Source organism: Cetorhinus maximus, chromosome 14 (assembly GCF_964194155.1).
Source record: "Cetorhinus maximus chromosome 14, sCetMax3.hap1.1, whole genome shotgun sequence".
Lineage (NCBI taxonomy): Eukaryota > Metazoa > Chordata > Chondrichthyes > Lamniformes > Cetorhinidae > Cetorhinus > Cetorhinus maximus.
In genome coordinates this window covers 47,121,176-47,139,572 of record NC_135892.1, presented here as the reverse complement: position 1 = coordinate 47,139,572, position 18,397 = coordinate 47,121,176, and the positions used below count along the sequence as shown (strand labels likewise).

The window sequence follows — 18,397 nt, the reverse complement described above, 5'->3', positions numbered from 1 at the left end:
AGTTTTCCTTCTGAATGTCTCCCTTTCACAGTTGCTCCCTGGAGGACAATTGCATTGGGATGTAGCTTTTACTGTAAATTCAGCAGCAAGAGGCCACTGGTATCCACAGTGGTGAAATCTCTGCAATTTCTAGAATCAGAGCAAGTAAAACCTGTTAGCCTCCTACCCATACTCCTTGCAGAGCAGTGGTGGAAACAAGGGGACTGAATAATTGAAGAATATGACTAAGTCTTATTCATTTAATATGACAAAACCTTTAATTGCAAAGTACCTATTCACTGCATGACGTATGGTGTTCAAATCTGCTCACTTCAGCACAGAAAAGCCATGAGCAGGATTTTGCCTTTGGTGGGGGTGCTCGGCAGGGGCAGGCGGGGGCGGTCGGGAAGCCGACTGTCGCCCACAAGTGGCACCGCACCGCGATTTTATGTGGGAAGGCCAGTTAAGGCCAGCCCAGCATGGAATGCGAGCGGCAGTGCTCAGCGTTGCCTGTGTGGGCGGGGGGAGGAGGGCGAGCGGACCCAGTGCAAACTTCAGGCGTGCATGCGAAAGAGCGCTTCAATCTCGCTGAGGCGCATTAAAAAAACTTAATGAACAAAGTAAAATTGTCATAAAACATCCCCTCATGTGACTCTGCCTTAATTCAAGTGTAAAATTTTTATTTTATTTTTGTTTGCTGTAGGAAACCACATTCCGCCCGTGGATGAGGTTTCCTAAAAAATGCAAAGGCCGCTTGGTGTTTTCACCTGTTCGCCAACCGTAAGGTTGGACAGACAGTGTAAATTTGAATGTAATTTACCTTTTTAATAGCCTTAATAGGTTTTTTAATTGTTGGCGGGCGCACTACTGTCTCCAACGCGTGCCTGCCGAGCGAAATATTGCAGGACTACGCCATGACGTCGGGATGCTCGCCTGACGTCATCGTGCCCAATTTTACATTCGGCCGGATCGGGCGCGCACCTGCCCACCAAGCTCAATATTCTGCCCCATATATACACTAGAAATGGTGCCCTGATATGGTGATTGCAAAATTCAGTTGCATAGCGTTTGTATTTTTGGCACAATGGGTGCTGTTTTGGGTCCATAATGGTGTCTTGCTCCAGTCTTGAGGGCAGTAGTTTCCAAGGGAATCTGAGGGATTCCACTGTCATGTGGTCCAGCTTGTGAGCAATCCAGTATCCTGGCAGAATTATTTTTATCTTTATTTTCTGGTGGTCTACTGTACCATCTGCATTTGAGTCACCATAGGAAATGAGAGTGAGGCTATTCAGTGATAAGGGCTATCCATTGACCACCTGGTCTTGACTCTGGTGCACAACCCATGCATATAACGAAAGACATGCTATCAAACAGACCACTAGGATGCTTAAACAATGCTTTTGCTGCCTGGACTGCTCTGAAGAAGTCCTGGATGGAGGAGTACTGTAGTACTGTCCAGGGAACATGTCAAAATTCATTATGGTCTGCTGCACAATTGTGTCATCATGAGGGTAGCCCTTGCCTCCGGGTATATGGTGGGCAACTGAGGAGCAAGCAGAGGAAGAGGAAAAGGAAGTGGGGAGACTACAAATCTATTATCATCATTTTGGGCCTTAGCTTAGGTTGTCCTTGGTTTGGATCGATGGAGACTGCTGGAGGCAAGGCTGTTGGTAAACTTTGCCTTTCGTTAAACATTATGCACAGGACAAGACTTAGCATGAGGCTTCTCACAGAACCATCCTCAGTCGGCTCTGTTGTCATGGGATCTTACATCATTGACGATCTAGACTATTCATTCACATATTTAAAATTAACCCTTTACGCTACAACCAAAACATCCAGCTTCTGTTCAGGGAGTCAATGATCATCTTAGTCTGAGCTTGCATGGTACCAGTGAACAGAACCCAATTCGTCATTCACCAAGTCCCACACCTTCCCACTGTTACTGACCATCACAGCATCTGCTTGTCTACAATGCTGAAATAAATCCACCACAAAATAAACATTTAAATCCAAGTTTATACATCTACTATTTCATACAAAAGCCACCTATTCACCCTTGTGCATTCCCTTAGCCCGCGGCCTTCCATGCACCTTTCCCTGTCTTAGCGCACTCCTTCACAGTGCTACCTAAGTGGTTGTTGCATGGCTGGCAGAAGGCTGCTGACTTTCAATGGAAGAGGCTGCAGGTGACCTTGGAGGATAATCTCTAGCATCTCTGATCCTCGAAAGCCAGCCTCGGCATGTGCTGGCTAGGCTGACTGGCAACAACAAGGGCACTGGTAGAGTGGCAGTGGTGGGAGGAAGAGCGCTGTCATCCTGTGTGAGAAAAACAGGTTTGTGTTCCACAGAGGTGGCGCCTCAGCAATCCTAATAATATGTTGGAGCACGGATTGCAGAACTGCTTCAAAACCTGCTAGCCCCTTTGAACACTGGTAGCTGCAGCCATAATGGCAGTAGTCTGAGCTTGCATGACAACAACCTAACCTTGCATGACTTCAGTCTGAACTTTCACTCAGTGTCAGCAGCACCCAGACATTCGGTAGCTTCTATTTGTGTTGCAATTGAAGATGAGACATCGACAATGAGACACAGAATCATAGTGGGTTCACAAGTGTACTAATGGAGTTGGCCATCAATTCCATGCTGGAGTGGATGGGCTCCAAACTCTGTATAAAGCCCTGTGCCAAGTTGGTGCAAGATTCCTCAATGTTCCTTGGCATTGATTGCTGGCTTCCTGGCAGGCTTCCCAATGCACCAAGCATTTCATTGCAAAACCCATCTCAGCTGCCTTCTGTAGTCCATTCTATTGAAATCTTCATTCGAGTCCTCTGCAGCAGAACTCATAGGCAACCTTGTCCTCCAGCAAGCTGGCACCTGCACTACCCTTTCCCTTTGTCCTGGCTCATTATGTGCAGGTTTCACCTCTAAGCTATCCGCTAAAGTGCACACAGTGTCAGGGCCTGAGCTGGTGGCTGTGATTGTGAAGCAAGTAACAGCGTTTCTTCTTCACTGCTGTCTTTCTACTCTTCTACTACTGCCTGATCAGGTTGCATTCATCATTCTGGGCTAGACTCCTAGCATTGACCTCCAAAGCCATACGCTTTTATTGACTTTACACAGTTTGTCTGGAGGGCTTCCTCACAATCCCCATGTCCATTTTCAGGCCTTTGAATTTCAAGGCCAGGTGAGCTCACTGGTTCACACCTCACAGTCTTGCTATAGCCTTGTATTGTATCTCAAGGAACTGAATGAATATTAAAATTCTGGGTTGCTGCTTACGATCAGCTGTAGCCTGTAGCATTGCTGCCTGTTTCTTGTTACTGGTGTTTCTAGGATGAAGTTAACTCCCTTACTCCTGTGACCTGGAAGATTCTGTGCAGGATCTTTATCATCATATTATCTTAAATTCCATATTCAATTGAACCAATCCTTGCTTCTACTGAGGATTAGTTGTGCAAGTGCATGAGGGACACTAGGAACAGGAACAGATGGGTGCATTCCTCAGGGAGAAAATACAGAGAAGGACAACAAACGATAAATAAAAACCTTTCTCGTTCAAAGAAAATCAAATTAATTGAAAAGTGGTATAATGTGAGAGTGATTGATACAAAGGGTGAGATTCTGTCTAGGCATGTATTGCACCAATTAAACTTCCAGTTAAAACATAACATATTCAATAATTCTAAGTATTCACTACAAGCACATTCACACCTTACTAATCACATTGTACTCCAGCTGTGCTCCATATTTTATCACTTTCTTTGGGCCGATCCAGCATTAGAGAATCTTTAAAATGAGAGTCGTGCTCTTCTAATCCCATACTGTACCACATTATATTGACCATCGTGTGTAGCGGATAAGTTACATTTACATTCACATGAACACTACTTGATAAGTGGTGGGGTCTGTAGTTACATCCAAATCTTTTCTTTCTTCCAATGCATTTGAAGTAACTGGAAATAAATAGCACTGTCTACACCAAGATGATGAATAGATCAATGAGTAGATTTCCAAAATTCTTCTGTATTTGAATTCTTATCAATGAATAGATTTCCAAAAATATTTTCCACTGAAAGGCACATCTCAAAGTGCTGCACCAGATAATGCCTTAAAAGTACCCTTCAGTAGCAGTAATTAAACTGCGTGGAACTGAGCCATACAATCCAGGAAAACCACAGGTTTGATGAATGGCTTGTGCTGAGTTGATCTTGGTGAGTGTAGCAGTAAGAGTTACAGCCCTAGATTATGTAAGGTATATGTCAGCCAAGGTATCTACTTCTGACTGTTAGGTAACGTTAAAACAGAAAATATTGGAAATACTCAGCTGGACAGGCAGCATCTTTGGAAAGAGAATCAACCTTTTCTGGTTGATGAACTTAGGTGGAACTCCCTGGTGAAACAGCAGGACCCACAGCAGGTCTGAAATTTAATGTTTAACTCAAGGCATTAACATCCCAGAAGGAAAATACAGTAAAAACGTGGAAATAAGAGTACAGCCTAAACTGTTTTTCCCTTCTGGGATCGCATTTCTGTGGTTCCCAATCTATCAGACAGGGTGGGCGGGATCATATGCTGGATCTATCAATGAAGGCTATACAAATGGACCCTCACAGGGATCGAAATGGCTGCAGGAAATCTTGCTGGGGAGAAACCAGAAGAGAAGGCAAATGTGGGTAGGCTGTATTCCAGTCTTCTTCCCTGTGAATGGGAGGAGAAGGCCAGACAGCCTTATGAAGCAGGCATGGCTTGAAATAGCAGAGGCTGTCAGCAGCAGGAGAGTGGCGCCGAGGACCTGGATACAGTGCTGGAAAAGGCTTAATGACCTCAACTGGCAACCAGCAAGGTGATGGCATACCACTCTCAAGTAGCAGCCATCACTCTCTCACCTCCTCAACATTCTCCTGCCGCACCCCTCGGACCAACATGCTTTACAGTTCCACACATTCCTTTCTCTCCAGCTGCCTCCTCAAACCTCCATTACAACAGACACCACTCATACTCTCCTATTGCACCAATCCCTCACATTCATCCTTCTCAAAGGTTCTCATTCCATTCTCAACACACATTCCACTTCTCACACTCATAACCCTCTGCTGTCCCTCATTGTGGCAGAAGAGAACATATGATTACAGAGAGAGGCAGAGAACCAGGGGTGGGCCATAGCCACCCTGACCACAATGAAAAAGGGTTCCCTGGAGATCAGCAGAATGACACACACACACACACACATACACACAATGGGTGTTGGCTACAGAGAGAAAGGGGGTAGCCTAGAGAATTGTCTGCAGAATTAAATATCACACTGCCACTTGCCACTTAACTCATAGCAACAGGAGTAGGCCATTCGGCCCCTCGAGCCTGTTCTGCCATTCAACTAGGGGTTATGGCTGATCTTCTACCTCAGCACCATTTTCCTGCACTATCCCCGTATCCCTTAATGCTATTGGTATCTAGACATCTATCATGTTGAATTAATGTCCACAATAACTGAATTGTCACGCAATTCACTGTGCTAAGTCTGTATTCTTTTACACTGGCAGCACCAACTCAAGTTTTTCATCTCTCACAGGTCCTTCACAGTTGATGACAGAGATGATGCAGGGCCAGCCAAAGGAGTCCTCAGAGGATGGCAAGCACTTTGAGGATGCACTATCACATGACCTCTGAGCACCCTCCACAAGCACAGATACACACATCTTGGTGGGATTGCTTTGTGGATGACTAGGTGGTTACATAATGAGGCGCACAGCACGTGAGCAGCAGCAGGTGCTGGAGACAGGTGGAGAGTACCCCTTCAGAGGAGCGCAGGACACTCCCCTCCCTCCTAAACAGAGACCCATTTGCTGCCTCCTGTCCCGAGGACCGAGTCCGTCCCTGCACAGGTCTCGGTGGGACAGTTTTTGGCAGGACCCTCATGGGCTCCAATTTCCAGAGGATGTCCATGACATACATCTCATGTCTCAGAGCACGGGATCATATAGTCTACCACCAGCTTAGTTGCACCACACAGAAGTAACATAAAGCAAAAGTGGAAGATGCCATAGTTACATAAGCACTTGGGTGCTTGTCGCAATGTTAATGTAGTAATATAGGTCTTCATTACAGTGAAAGTAAGACATTACTTGAATTCCTCATTTTCATGGCCTCTATTTTGTTGCATGCTCCATTCACTGTGGATAGTAGTGAATGGTCTGATCAGCATTTATGGGGTGGAAAGGGTGTGAATGTGATGGTTGCCTCTTTCACCGTTGGAATGCAATGTGCCCGGGGAGTGGGATCCCATCTTGAGGTTTCTGATGGAACTCTCAAATGGCTTGATGCACAGATTTCAAGTCAAGTGTGCATGGTGAGTCTGTCACAGACTTCTCAGGCAGCCAGGTGTGTGTCTACAGGAACCATGAGCATATCTGGCTCCTCCTACTCTTTCTCAGAGGTCCAAACTGCTGCATATTGTTTCCATTTTGCCATGAAGGCTGACAGCTAGGTGGTTGAGACGCAGGTGAGAATACTTCGAACCACTGAAAAATAATCCAAAAAGTGTCTCAAAATCGTGATTTCAGGGTGACTGATGTAATCCTGTAAGCACAGGCTTGTTGATTTCATTCCTTCAAGCCTTCCAAGCAGGTCAATTTCAGCAAGTAATCACTCCCCACTGTACATTCACCTTTTGCCACCTAGTGAGATGCAGAGAGATTGTGGAAGCCGTGCTCTGGCTGTTACAACCAGAATGTAGAGTTAAAAATGCACTTAATTGGCTCATTGAATGTTTTAATTTGTTTACCAACAGCTGCACGGTTCCCCACTCGCCTCTGAACCTGCCTCAGTCAAACCTGGGCATCAGCGGGATGATATTGGGTTCGAAACCCAACGTCACTTTTCAGGGATTTCACCTGACACCCACCTCCCCTTACCCGTTAAGATTCCCCCCCATTAACTCTGTTGCGCTTTCCACAGATGCTTCCTGATCTGCTCAGTATTTCCAGCACTTGCTATTTTTATTTCTGATTTTATTTTGCTTTTGTCAAGTTTAAGATCTTGGGTGGAGACAGAATTAGATTGAATGCTGAAATTGTCGGACAACTTTGTCTAAATTTGTGCACAAGGGATGGAAGCTTTGCATGGTCTCCTTGTGCAGTTAGTGCTTGTCGTATCTTTGTAAATGTCACCATCTTCAGGAAAGGAAGGGACAAACTGGCATGGGGGAGAGTTAAAGTGTGGACATCACCTGTTACTGTGGTAGAGAACTTGGTGCATGCACCCCTCCTTGCTGCTTTGAATAAATGCAGCTCATTTCCTGCACTGACAGATGGACACTTACCTTTACTGCATACTCCACAGACGTGACTTTGTGAACACATCGCTTGCATACTGAGTAAGACCCAACACCAACGTCCTCTTTCAACTCATAGCCGTCTGTGAAGTGAATATTGTTTCCGTGTAACTGCTGGAAGAGAATTGTGAGTGAAAAGTGGAAAATAATCAGAGCATTGATAGTAACCAGAATAGGCCCCTGTATTTAAGAACAAGCTTCATATTTTATCCTTTCTTTCAATTTAAATACATAAATCTTTTGTAGCAGATACAACAATTTTATTCCCATAATGATTTGCCATTGTGTATTTTACTTTGGACATTGTATGGTGACACTGTCCCTTTAAACCTGCCAATGATCTGATAAAAGGCTTGCTCTGTTTTTCTCTCCACAGATTCTACCTGACCTACTCAGAATTTTCAGCATTTTCTGTTGTTATTTGAGATTGCTACCATCTGCAATATTTTGCTTTAGTTTACAGTGTGCCTCAGGAGCAAAGGGGATGTCTAATTGTATTTCTTTGTGACAACAACTTTGATCCCTGTAGGTGATACCGTGGCCCGGATTTTACAGCGAGCGGTAATTGAGGCGAAACTATCAGTGTTCATGTCATTGCTTTACTGAAACTGACGACAACATCTGGAATCTGTAGATGTGCAGTTAAACATAGAAATCCAAAAGTTGTTGCCATGCTTCTTCAGAGAATGTGCTTCTGAGGTCCTCCTAGACTGCGATCAATTTAAAACCATTGAATTGATGAGAACTTCCAATCTGTGAAAGCCCTTGAACAAAGTACAAATTGTTGACTGAGGTGTAACTGGGCTTTTGTGTAATACGTTATTAATTACTGCTAAAAAGCCTCACAGATCTTGAAAGAGTAATGCTACATTTGTTGAATGTCAAAATTCTCCATTATGACAAGAAATTCCATGTGCATTTTCTAAGGTTTGTTCGTGATATTTTAGCTTCTACCTTAATCCTATGTATGCCTTCCAATTATTTACTTCAGTATCTATAAAAATTTAAAATGAAAAGTGACAAGATTCAGTGTTATTTTACTTCCTGGTTTGATGTCTGTGAGAATTCTCCATTGTGATTGGCTGCTTACTCTGCTTGATGATATCAGTGTTGTTGGACACTTGGAGATCCTCTTGACTTGGGGCCAGAAAAAAAATTACCATGGGCAGGAAAGGGGAAATCCAGATCTAGTGATCTTTGTAAGCAGTTTCTTTGAGGTCAACAGCGAGTGCTATTGCTTGGGGACTGATCACAAAATCCAGCTCAATATGCTGCTATAATTACAGATCTTGCTGTAACAATATTTAGAAAACATGGGGAGTGCTTCATATTAGAAATATTCATTTTAGACTTTTATCTTCCTTTAATCAAAAAGGAAACCCTAACAAAATACCATGAAGTATATTTTAATGATAGTGTGGAGGACAATTTAATGGAATGCATACCAGATAGTTTTCTAGACCAGTATGCCAAAGAGCCAACTAAGGAACAGGCTATTTCGGATCTACTATTGCGTAATGAGAAACGGTTAATTAATAACCTTGTAGTAAAGGGGTCTCTAAGGAAGAATGATCATAATATAATAGCATTTTATATTGAGCTTGAAAGTGATTTAGCTATGTTGAAAACTAAAATCATAAATCTAAACAAAACAGATTACATAGAAATGAGGGTTGAGTTGGCTAAGGTAGATTGAGGAACTGCATTACAAGATTAGATGCTAGACAAGCAATGGCTAGCATATAAAGAATTAATACATAATTTGCAACAAGTATACATGCCTGTAAGCCACAAAAAGCCCAAAGAGAAAGTGCTCAAACTCTGGCTCACAATAGGAGTTAAAAAATAGCATTAGATCAAAGGAAAATATGTCCAATGTTGCCACAAAGAGTAATAAGCCTAAGGACTGGGCCAATTTTAGAATATAGCATTTGAAGACCAAGACATTGATAAGGAAAAAGAAAAAGGAATATTAGAGTAGACCAGCAAGAGACATAAAAACAGATTACAAAAGCTTATATAAGTATGAAAAAGTAAGAGGTTAGTGAAGGTAAATCTAGATGCCTTAGAGGCAGAGTCAGGGGAAGTTATAATGGAAAATAAGTAAGTCGCAGAAACATAAAATGAATACTTGTATCTGTCTTTTTGGTAGAAGACACAAAAAAAATTCCAGTAATAATGAGGATCAAAGTTCCCTGGAGAATCAGAAACTTAAAGAAATTAGTGTAAGTAAAGAAATAGTACTGGGGCAATCAATGGGACTAAGTGATGACAAATCCTCTGGACCTGACAACCTGTATCCTAGGGTTTCATTATTAGTGGATAGATTGCTTTTGATCTGCCAGAATTTCTTAGATTCTAGACCAGTTCCCAAGGATGGGAAGGTAGTAAACATAATCCCACTATTTAAGAAAGGAGCAAGAGGGAAAACAGTGAATAATAGGCCAGTTAGCCAAACATCAGTCATAGGTAAAATAGTGGAAACTATTTTTGGGGACATGTAACAGGACATTTAACAAGTCATAATATGATAAAGCAGTATTGATATGGATTTGTGAAAGTGAAATGGTGTTTGACAAATCTTTATGCTTTACATAGCTAATCAAACTGCCAGTAATAGATATTCTGTCTGTAATATTTAACTCACCAGCTCCATTTGATGAGAATCCAAAAAAATATGATTTCACAAATTATCTTAAAAGTGTCCATAATTTTTGCACGATTAAATGTTAAGAAAACTACTGCAGCCAATCATAGTAAGGATGTTATGTCAATTTTTGTGTTAATTGAACTTTTTAACTGTTAACATTTAAGTTATTATTGAAGATGCTATTACTGTACAAACAGGCTTTAGTTTCTTTGCCTCTTGAATAATTTTCTAACTAATTTTGAGATTAAAAACTGAGTGCTATATGCAAATTTTGCAACTGATATTTTGGTTTGTGTTTAAAGAAGGCAGTTTATAACTTTTACTTTTATCAATGTTTAGTTGTATCTTTAGTTGAAGTGCACAAAATAGATATTCATCTTCATTAAGTGCTTGTTTAGTATCTACTCTATGCCATAAGCAAGGCTCCTTATGAGGGGCACAGGATAATGTTCTGCTTAAATAATTATCAGTGTTTGATGAGTCAGAATATTCTGGGATTGTCACATTTAGTCTGCATCTACAAGATTTGTTTTCATACATCACCTTAGGGAAGAACAGAATCAAACCAGTTGCAGCCATCAAGCATTGTAAAAGATCCAGTATCCATAGCACTTAGCCTCTGTTACTGATCTGTTAACATTTCTGTAGACATTATATGGCGCATTCTGCCCACTGAAAATATTATGATAGTATCAGAAAATAAGCTCCCCTTAAGGCTGCTCCAATGTTTTTAGTGTTAAGATCTTAAGAATTGCCAGACCTGCACAATTGAATGGTCAATCACTCGACGAGAATCAGGTTGTGTCTGCTCTTGGCCAAGGCTGGTGGCGACAAAACTGAAACCTCGGAAAAGCTGATGTGCATTGGCACTTGGAGGCACGCCGGGTGAGTCTGTGAAGAGAAAACCAAGAGATCAAATGAAGCAGTTGGTAAAGAACAAACAATAAAGTTCTATTGGGTAAGGCCTTGAGATGTGCTGTTTAACAGGACACTAATGAAGGTCAATATCATAGTCATAGAGTAAGCTTGCAGCAGTGCCAGACCTATTATAATAATTTCAAATGCAAATTGACAACCGAAGCTCATTTTAAAAAGACTTCTTTCATAATATCTTATGACAAACATAGATCAGTTTATCTAATATATGTCTCTATCCAGTACATGGCTTTCTGCTGGGATGCCTACATCATAATCCTCCTGATCCAGGGTATTCTGATTCAAAGACCGTCTAATTACTCTCTGCTCAGGTTATAATTTGGGCTGAGAACAATTTAGTTGCTACCACATTCCTCAAAGACAAAAGGGTATTAGTCTTTATGTGTTCAGTCATTGATGTGGTAGCCTTTTGACCATGACACAGTTCAGCAATCAAATGTTCAGCATTCAAGAATTTGTGTGTTTTTTTTAATTCTAATGGCTGTGGAAGCAGCTATAGTTTAATGTTAAGGTTAACAATCCATTCAATGGCTTGAGCTGGTGCAGTGTAAATGGTTGTGATGCCACCAGGAATGGATCTCTCTGGGCAGAAGTTCAGTATATGAGTGATGGTCTGACTTGGATATCCACAGTCACAATTTGAGCTGTTCTGCATGTTTCATCTTCCCTGGCCTGTTCTCTAGTGATTGAGGGTTGTCCAGACTTTCCATGGAAGGTTGAAAGCTGGGGTTTCAGCACTCGGGTCAGTTACCAGTTACAACATAGGAGGGAGACAGCAACCTTTAAGTGGCCCTTCTGTTAAAGCAAGTTTTCCAACTTGAAAAGCTGCGAGCTAATTCTGGCCAGGATTTTCCGGCCCCGCTGGTGTTGGGCATTGTGGTGGTGGGGGGGGAGGGGGAGGGGGCAATATGGCGAGAAGGCCAAAAATCAGTTTCACACCAGCGTGAAAGCACAGTGGGATCATCCGATGGTGTCCGCCATGGCGGAACGCCAATCCCACTGGAGGCCGGCGTGAACCAGTTTTGCATCCTGCTAATGGGATACAAAGTAAAGCCCGACCGGAATCATCCCTCAACGCCAGATTTTCCATTATGCCAGCGGGAAAACATGCGGGCCCAGAACAGCTCTGGGAAAATGTGACGTGCAGAAGTCAGAACTTATCGTTAGGGCCTTGCTCAGATCGTGGACATCCTGAGAGGTAGGTGTAAGGGGGGGAGGAAGGTATAAGAGGAGTTGGGAGCGGGGGAAGGAGTTTGGAGGGTGATGGAGTCCAGGGAAGCCAGTGGGAGGAAGAAGTTCAGTTGTTGATGGGCGGGGGGGGGGGGGGGGGGGGGGGGGGGGGGGAGGAAGGAGTAAGGGTGGAGGGGGGAGTAAGGGTGGAGGAGGGAGTAAGGGTGGAGGGTGGGGGGGGATGTGCAAGGTCTGTGGAGTCAAAGATTGCCTCCTGGGGAATGCACTGAAGGTGGGCATGGTGGGAGGGAATGGTAAGTATGAGAGGGGCAGAATGAGGCAGAAGGTGGGGGGATGAGGGTGCGACGGTAGCAGGAGAAGGAACAGCGAAAGTGGTTGGTGGGAACTTGGAGGCGGTGGAAGGTGATGCTGGGGGGTAAACAGTGATGGGAGGAAGGACATGGGTGACTTGGAGAGGGAAAAGCACCGGGGAGCTTATGAGAAATTTGACTACGACCATGCTTTTCAAGTCAAAAGTGAGCGGAGCCTAGTGTTGGACAAGGACAGGTGCAGCATGGGAGTATGATCAGTGGGCGAACAGAGATGCAGGTCAGCTCAGGTGGACAACTGAAAGAGAAGCCCAGCAGGCAGCATTGAAAATGCTCAGGACATTGAGATGAGTGCGATGGATAAAGGCTCCACATTTGTGGGAAAATGCTCGCACAGGCTCCGAAAGGCCCTGCCATACACCCACTTCTCCCTCCAGAATCATTGTGGTCCGGCTGTGTGCAGCTAAACTGCTAATGGGGGGTGTGGGGGGGGTGAAGATGGAGGGGGAGGACTCACGAAGCCTGTCAATGAAACTGAAAGACAACATTACACATTATTCAGTGAAAGTGAAAATATTTTCAGATCATGAAGTGACAAAATGTATTTACTCGTGCAGCCACCTGTCATCAGAATTTCTTAACTTTTCCAGGTCTACCACTTCTCCTAGGTGCTGCCCTGACATCTGCAGCAGGGGTGGAGACAGCTTATGCAATAGTAGGCGCAATTGCCTCTGATGACTTCAGTGTGTGCCCTTTGGAAAGCTGACATCTTGAGGGTCCCGGCTTGCTTTCGCTGTTCTTCTGTGGGCCAGTTGCTCCCTCTGCGGTGACAGAGGGTGAGGTTGAGGAGGTCACAGGCAAAGGGGACCCAGAGGGAATGGACAGACTCTGAGATTCATGAGTGGATTACTCAGGGATGTCCAGCTGCCGCTCCTCCTCCCTTCGGGTGCCCGAGGGCCCCGGCCTGACTCCTTGAGAGGAAGGAGCACCTGGAAGTCCATTGAGGTGCCCCGTTTCCCTCTCACACTGCCACTGCAGGAACTCACCTATGGCTGCCGTGATGGTCTGTGCACATCTCCGTGTTTTGCTAGACCAGGGTCTCCATGGCACCTGCCATCCTTCCCATGGAGACCTCCATACACACATATGTGGGCACCACTTCATTAGAGAGCAGGTGGACGCACTCCTCCGACTCACGTGCCACTCTGTTGAGGGCTTCCAACAGCTCTGTGTGATGTTCCCACGTCTTCTGCTGACTCTCCATGGTGAGTTGGATAGCCAAGTCCAGACGCTCATCATCTGACTCAGACCTCACAGATGCCTCTTCCCCAGCAGTCCTCCGAGTGTCAGGGAGCTCGCACAAACCTGCCTCCTGCTGTTGTGGACATGTGTCTGTGTGGTGACCACCAGATTGTAAACGTGTGCCTGTTCTAGATCTAGGTCCCAATGAGGTGTGTGTCTCTGCACTGGTAGAGAGTGTGAGTAAGAGCTGTGACGGGTCTTCCAGGCTGCTTATTTCCAGCTCTTCAATGGAGGAGGTGTCCTCTTGGCTGAAGGTGAGGGCGTGGATGAGCTGAGGGGCTGGCTGACTGAGGGTGTCAGGCGCTTGGCAGGGCTCCCTGTGAACCACAGTAGAGATAATTAGTACATGGCAGCAGAGTCAAAAGCAGGAGAGAGACCACTCACAGTTGCGTTGAGAAGAGGGATGATGGGATGAAGGAACCTCACGTGGGTGGTTGCCACTGTCCTAACTGTCGTTGCAGGCACGGTCCACATCCTCACCAGTCAGCGCACTCCTCAAAGTGAGTGAGGGGCCTAATCTGGGCCACTTCAACCCCGGTGGGACCTCTTCCTGCTGCTGTGAGCCAGCTTCCCTTGTATGGAATCAGATTGAGAGTGTGAGAGCAGGACACATGGCACTGCATGGAATGTTTGTGTAGTGAGCGGAGACATGAATGGGATGGAGAAGCAAACTCCAGAGGATATTAGCCTGATGGAGGTGTGAAGGTGTGTGAGAGTTAGTGGTTTTGTCCCTTGAGGTGTGAGACCTCTGTGGATGCGTGATGGGTTTGTGTTTGAGAGAGTTGAGGGTGATGAGATGGTTGACTTACACTGGCAGAATGGATGAGATCATTCATCCTCTTCCTGCACTGGATGGCTGACCTCCTGACCACCTCAGCCACCATCTCCTAGGCTGGATTTGTGACTCTGGTGGAGCTCCTGTGGCCAGAGTAGGGGCGGAGGACATTGCGGCGGTCTTCCACTACACCCAACATGTGCCCCAGACAGCCATCACTAAATTTGGGGGCTGCTGTCTTCTTTGCTTTCAGGGCCATCTATTGCCTGGAGCAGTCTTGGTCTGAAGACATGAAGTAGGCATGCGCCCTGGTGCACTTTAAATATGGTGCCCGGAGCGATGAAGCAATGAGGTCACAGAATGGTGGGAAATCTGAGCCCGCCTGTCAGCGATCCGGCAAGTTGCCCGTGAATGCATTATTGATGAGGCGGGACGCACTGGGAATGGGACGACACAGCACAAAAAGCTGCCATTGCATCCAGTGGGTAAAACATCCATTTTCCTGCCTGCTACTGCACTTTGTATGAATCTGGGATGATTCTGTCCACTGTCAAGGTGACTGAACCCCAGCCACTGGCAGTAAGGCAGTAAAAACCCATTGGAAAATGGATTCTCTTAGGGCCAACAAATTTGTGTGGCGACTTTTGACTTGCTGGTGGATTGGTTTCTAAACGCTAATGTCCCACCTGTTCTTACAATTCATCTTGCATTCACATGGCATGTTGGATCTACATTTTGCTGAATCTGATATCCATTTGAGAAACCAATGGGGAGAAAAAGTGTGAGCACAACCTAAGGGTGCTGTGTGCTGAACTCACTTCTGAAATGCAACCAATGCCAAATTGGGTTTGGTAATTTTTAGGCATCTTGATGCTCGCCTGAAACAGGTGCAGGGCCCCCCGCAGATGCTAACCATGGATTTAATGCCTGTTTTAGGGCCCTGATCTGACATTGATCAAAGAGTTTGGTGGCGTTTACATTGTGTAAGCCAGTTTTCCCAGGTCTACAGTGGCATAACCAAAAGTAAAGGGATTACTGAAGACAAGGTGGGTAATTTGCTTTTTACTATTTACCTTAATGTGGAGCCAGTAGGAGCTGGAACATAGGAAAATAAAAAATAGGAGCAGAAGTAGGCCATTCAAGCCTGCTCCATCACTCAATAAGATCATGGCTGATCTGTTTGTGTTTTGAGTTCTACTTCCCATCTATCCCTGATAACCTTTGATACCCTTGCCTAACAAGAATTTATCTGATATTTGAATCTTACACATCAGTGTAAGACTTTTCATTTTCATTAATAGACTTAAATCTCAGTAACATTGATACTCACACTGCCTTCATTATAAATTCCCAATCTTACAGTGCCATTATAAGTGATCCAACCTTGCACTGTTCCTACAGATTTCCAGACTCTGCCATTAACATAGATAATCCCAGCTGATATTCCTAATGGAATGCACCAAAGATAGCTTCAAAGGATAATGCATCTATTTAGAACCATTACTTTCCAATTGTAACCAAGCTGCTGCAATACCAAATGTCTTAGAAAACAATGTAGACTTGGTAGAATAAAATCCTTGAAGGTAAAAGAAGCTTTAAGATATATGATACGGCACAGTGACTATGAATAATATAAATGTTAGCATTGTGGCTTGGTAAATCAGGCGATCCTGCTGTCTAATAATGCCAGTTCTGACATTCCACCAGAAATCTGCTAGAAAAAGAGAATGTAGTTACCAGAGAACACAGAAAGAAATTACTGAAATCCTGACATCCGCACATAATACAAAGAATAATTCATGCCTGTGTTATAAGGCTGTTGCAAGTCGAGAGATCACAGTACAAACCTGCACAATCAAAGTTCAACCAATTTATTCATGTTCACTTAACCCCGAGGTTTGTAACCATTTTGAAGGTTGTCTAATAAAAAAGTAGAGTTCTGCCCTCTTGGAGCATATACAGGCTTTATTTTTAGCCAAATACTTTCCACTGTTCATCCGTATTTTTACATAGTAGCAGTTCTGTCAGTCTACTGTGGTTACTTTCTCCTCATCTATTCAAAGACAGCCTTAGCTAAATTCAAAAATCTTGGTTGTGTATCACCCTTCTTCCTCTCAAAACCCATACTGCATTTTATTATGTTATAGTCACTGTCAGGTGTTCCCTCACTGATAGATTATTGACTAATTAAGGCTCATTACTGATCACTAAATCTAATATGCCCAGTTCTCCTATTGATTCATAATTGGCCCAGAAATCTGTCTTGAATGCACTCAAGAAATTTGCTGCCTTTGGGACAGAAGCTATTCTATATTTCCCAATCTATGGGAAAATTGAAGTTTCCCATCACAACCACCGCTTTTGAAAGAACTTCTCTTTTAATGTTCATGTATCCTGCTACTTTATCACTGCTGTCAGGAAGTCAGTAAACAACTCCCAAAGCCTTGCAATTCTTCCATTCCTCAATTCTACTCAGAATGTGTGGAATTTTCCAGTACTGACACCGCATGGACTGCAGTGGTTCAAGAATGCAACTCAGCACCGCTTTTCAAGGGCAATTAGGGATGGGCAATAAATGCTGGCCTAGCCAGCGATGCCGACACTCCATGAAAGAATAACAAGAAAATGTTGTGTAACTGAAGCATGGAGTACTTGATTCAGGAATTCCTCACCCTGCCTTTTGTGTCAGAGTATTGCTGTCCAGCCCATTGACTCTGATCTGGATTGATTCAAGCCAGAGAACTTTCCTTTTCAAGTTTCCTATGTCCTAGCTGTCATGGTGACATCTGTGTGGACACTGTAAGAAGTCCTGATAACTCCTGAGGGCAGGATCTGCAGAACCCACACCATCAGTATCACTTCCATGGGGATTCCTGCCATATTGTCCAATATGGTGGGTGGCACACTTCTGGCTAGAAATGTGCATGTAACCCTGCCCATCTTTTTGGGGTCTTAGTAGGCCTGTTAGTGCAGGGAATAAAGGCTGCTGTAGGGCAAATTTCTATTCCATTCAACCTTATGAATTAGTGATTTTATAATTCTAGCCCCCAATTGCCCCTCAAAAACATTGAAGAAGATTGCAGAAACAGATAGAATGAAGGAAGGGTGTTATATTCACATCATAGCAAACGTGCCTCTGTTTGTAGATTTGGTGAGACAGATTTTACCAGAAGAAAAAGCCTGCAATAAAATGCAAGGGTTATCTGCACTCCAGTGGGTTACTGTTTTCATTTATTTATTTCAGAATAAACACTTTTAATTTGCATTCACCACCAGCCAGTCAGACATCAGGATGTTTTCAGCAACCAACTCCTTTGTTCACTTCGAAAGCACAATGTCACTTTAATTTTGTGGATACACTGTGTGCAAGCCACGGTGCTAAAAACCTTGATAGATGTTGAAATCACAATTGTCCCTTTAAACTTTTTCTCAATACAGGAACAGGTTAACAACCACAATCCTTCAAATACAAAGGGTAACAATTGTAAGTGCACAGTATGTGAACTTAATGTTAATTTTTAACATTAAACATCATCAAATTTCAAGTTAAGGCTTCTATGTATGAGTTTTATGAACGTTCACTGGACTATTACTTTAATTTATTCTCTTCTTTCCCCCAAATAGGTCTTCCCCTGCTCCCCATCACAGCTTGAGAAGACCAAGCCTCTGTCTGTGCTAATCTAAAGCCATGCAGCAGTGGTGCATAAAAAGCAACTTATCAATTGTTATGATATTTGCATAATGTAGTTTAGAGTTTAAAGTTTAGGGAAAACAACAAACTGACCCACAAGACCAATTGCTTATCTACAAGGCCTGTATTCTCAGCACATCATTGTATGGCAGCAAAGCCCTGACAGCTTACATCTACCAAGAAAAAAGGCTCAATAACTCCCATCTCTGGTGTCTACAATGCATGTGTGGCA

General features: G+C 43.8%; 1 protein-coding gene across 1 annotated transcript in view; it reads right to left on the bottom strand.

Annotated features, from left to right (window-relative positions):
* The window catches only part of LOC144690122 (ribosomal protein S6 kinase alpha-2), a 435,548-nt gene that overhangs the window by 59,500 nt on the left and 357,651 nt on the right, over nt 1-18,397 (bottom strand). The window contains exons 13-14 of the mRNA XM_078557599.1: nt 10,723-10,853; nt 7,301-7,426 (exon numbers count right to left, since the gene is read on the bottom strand). Of these exons, the coding sequence (XP_078413725.1) occupies nt 7,301-7,426; nt 10,723-10,853 (257 nt within the window). The remainder of the gene's footprint in view (nt 1-7,300; nt 7,427-10,722; nt 10,854-18,397) is intronic.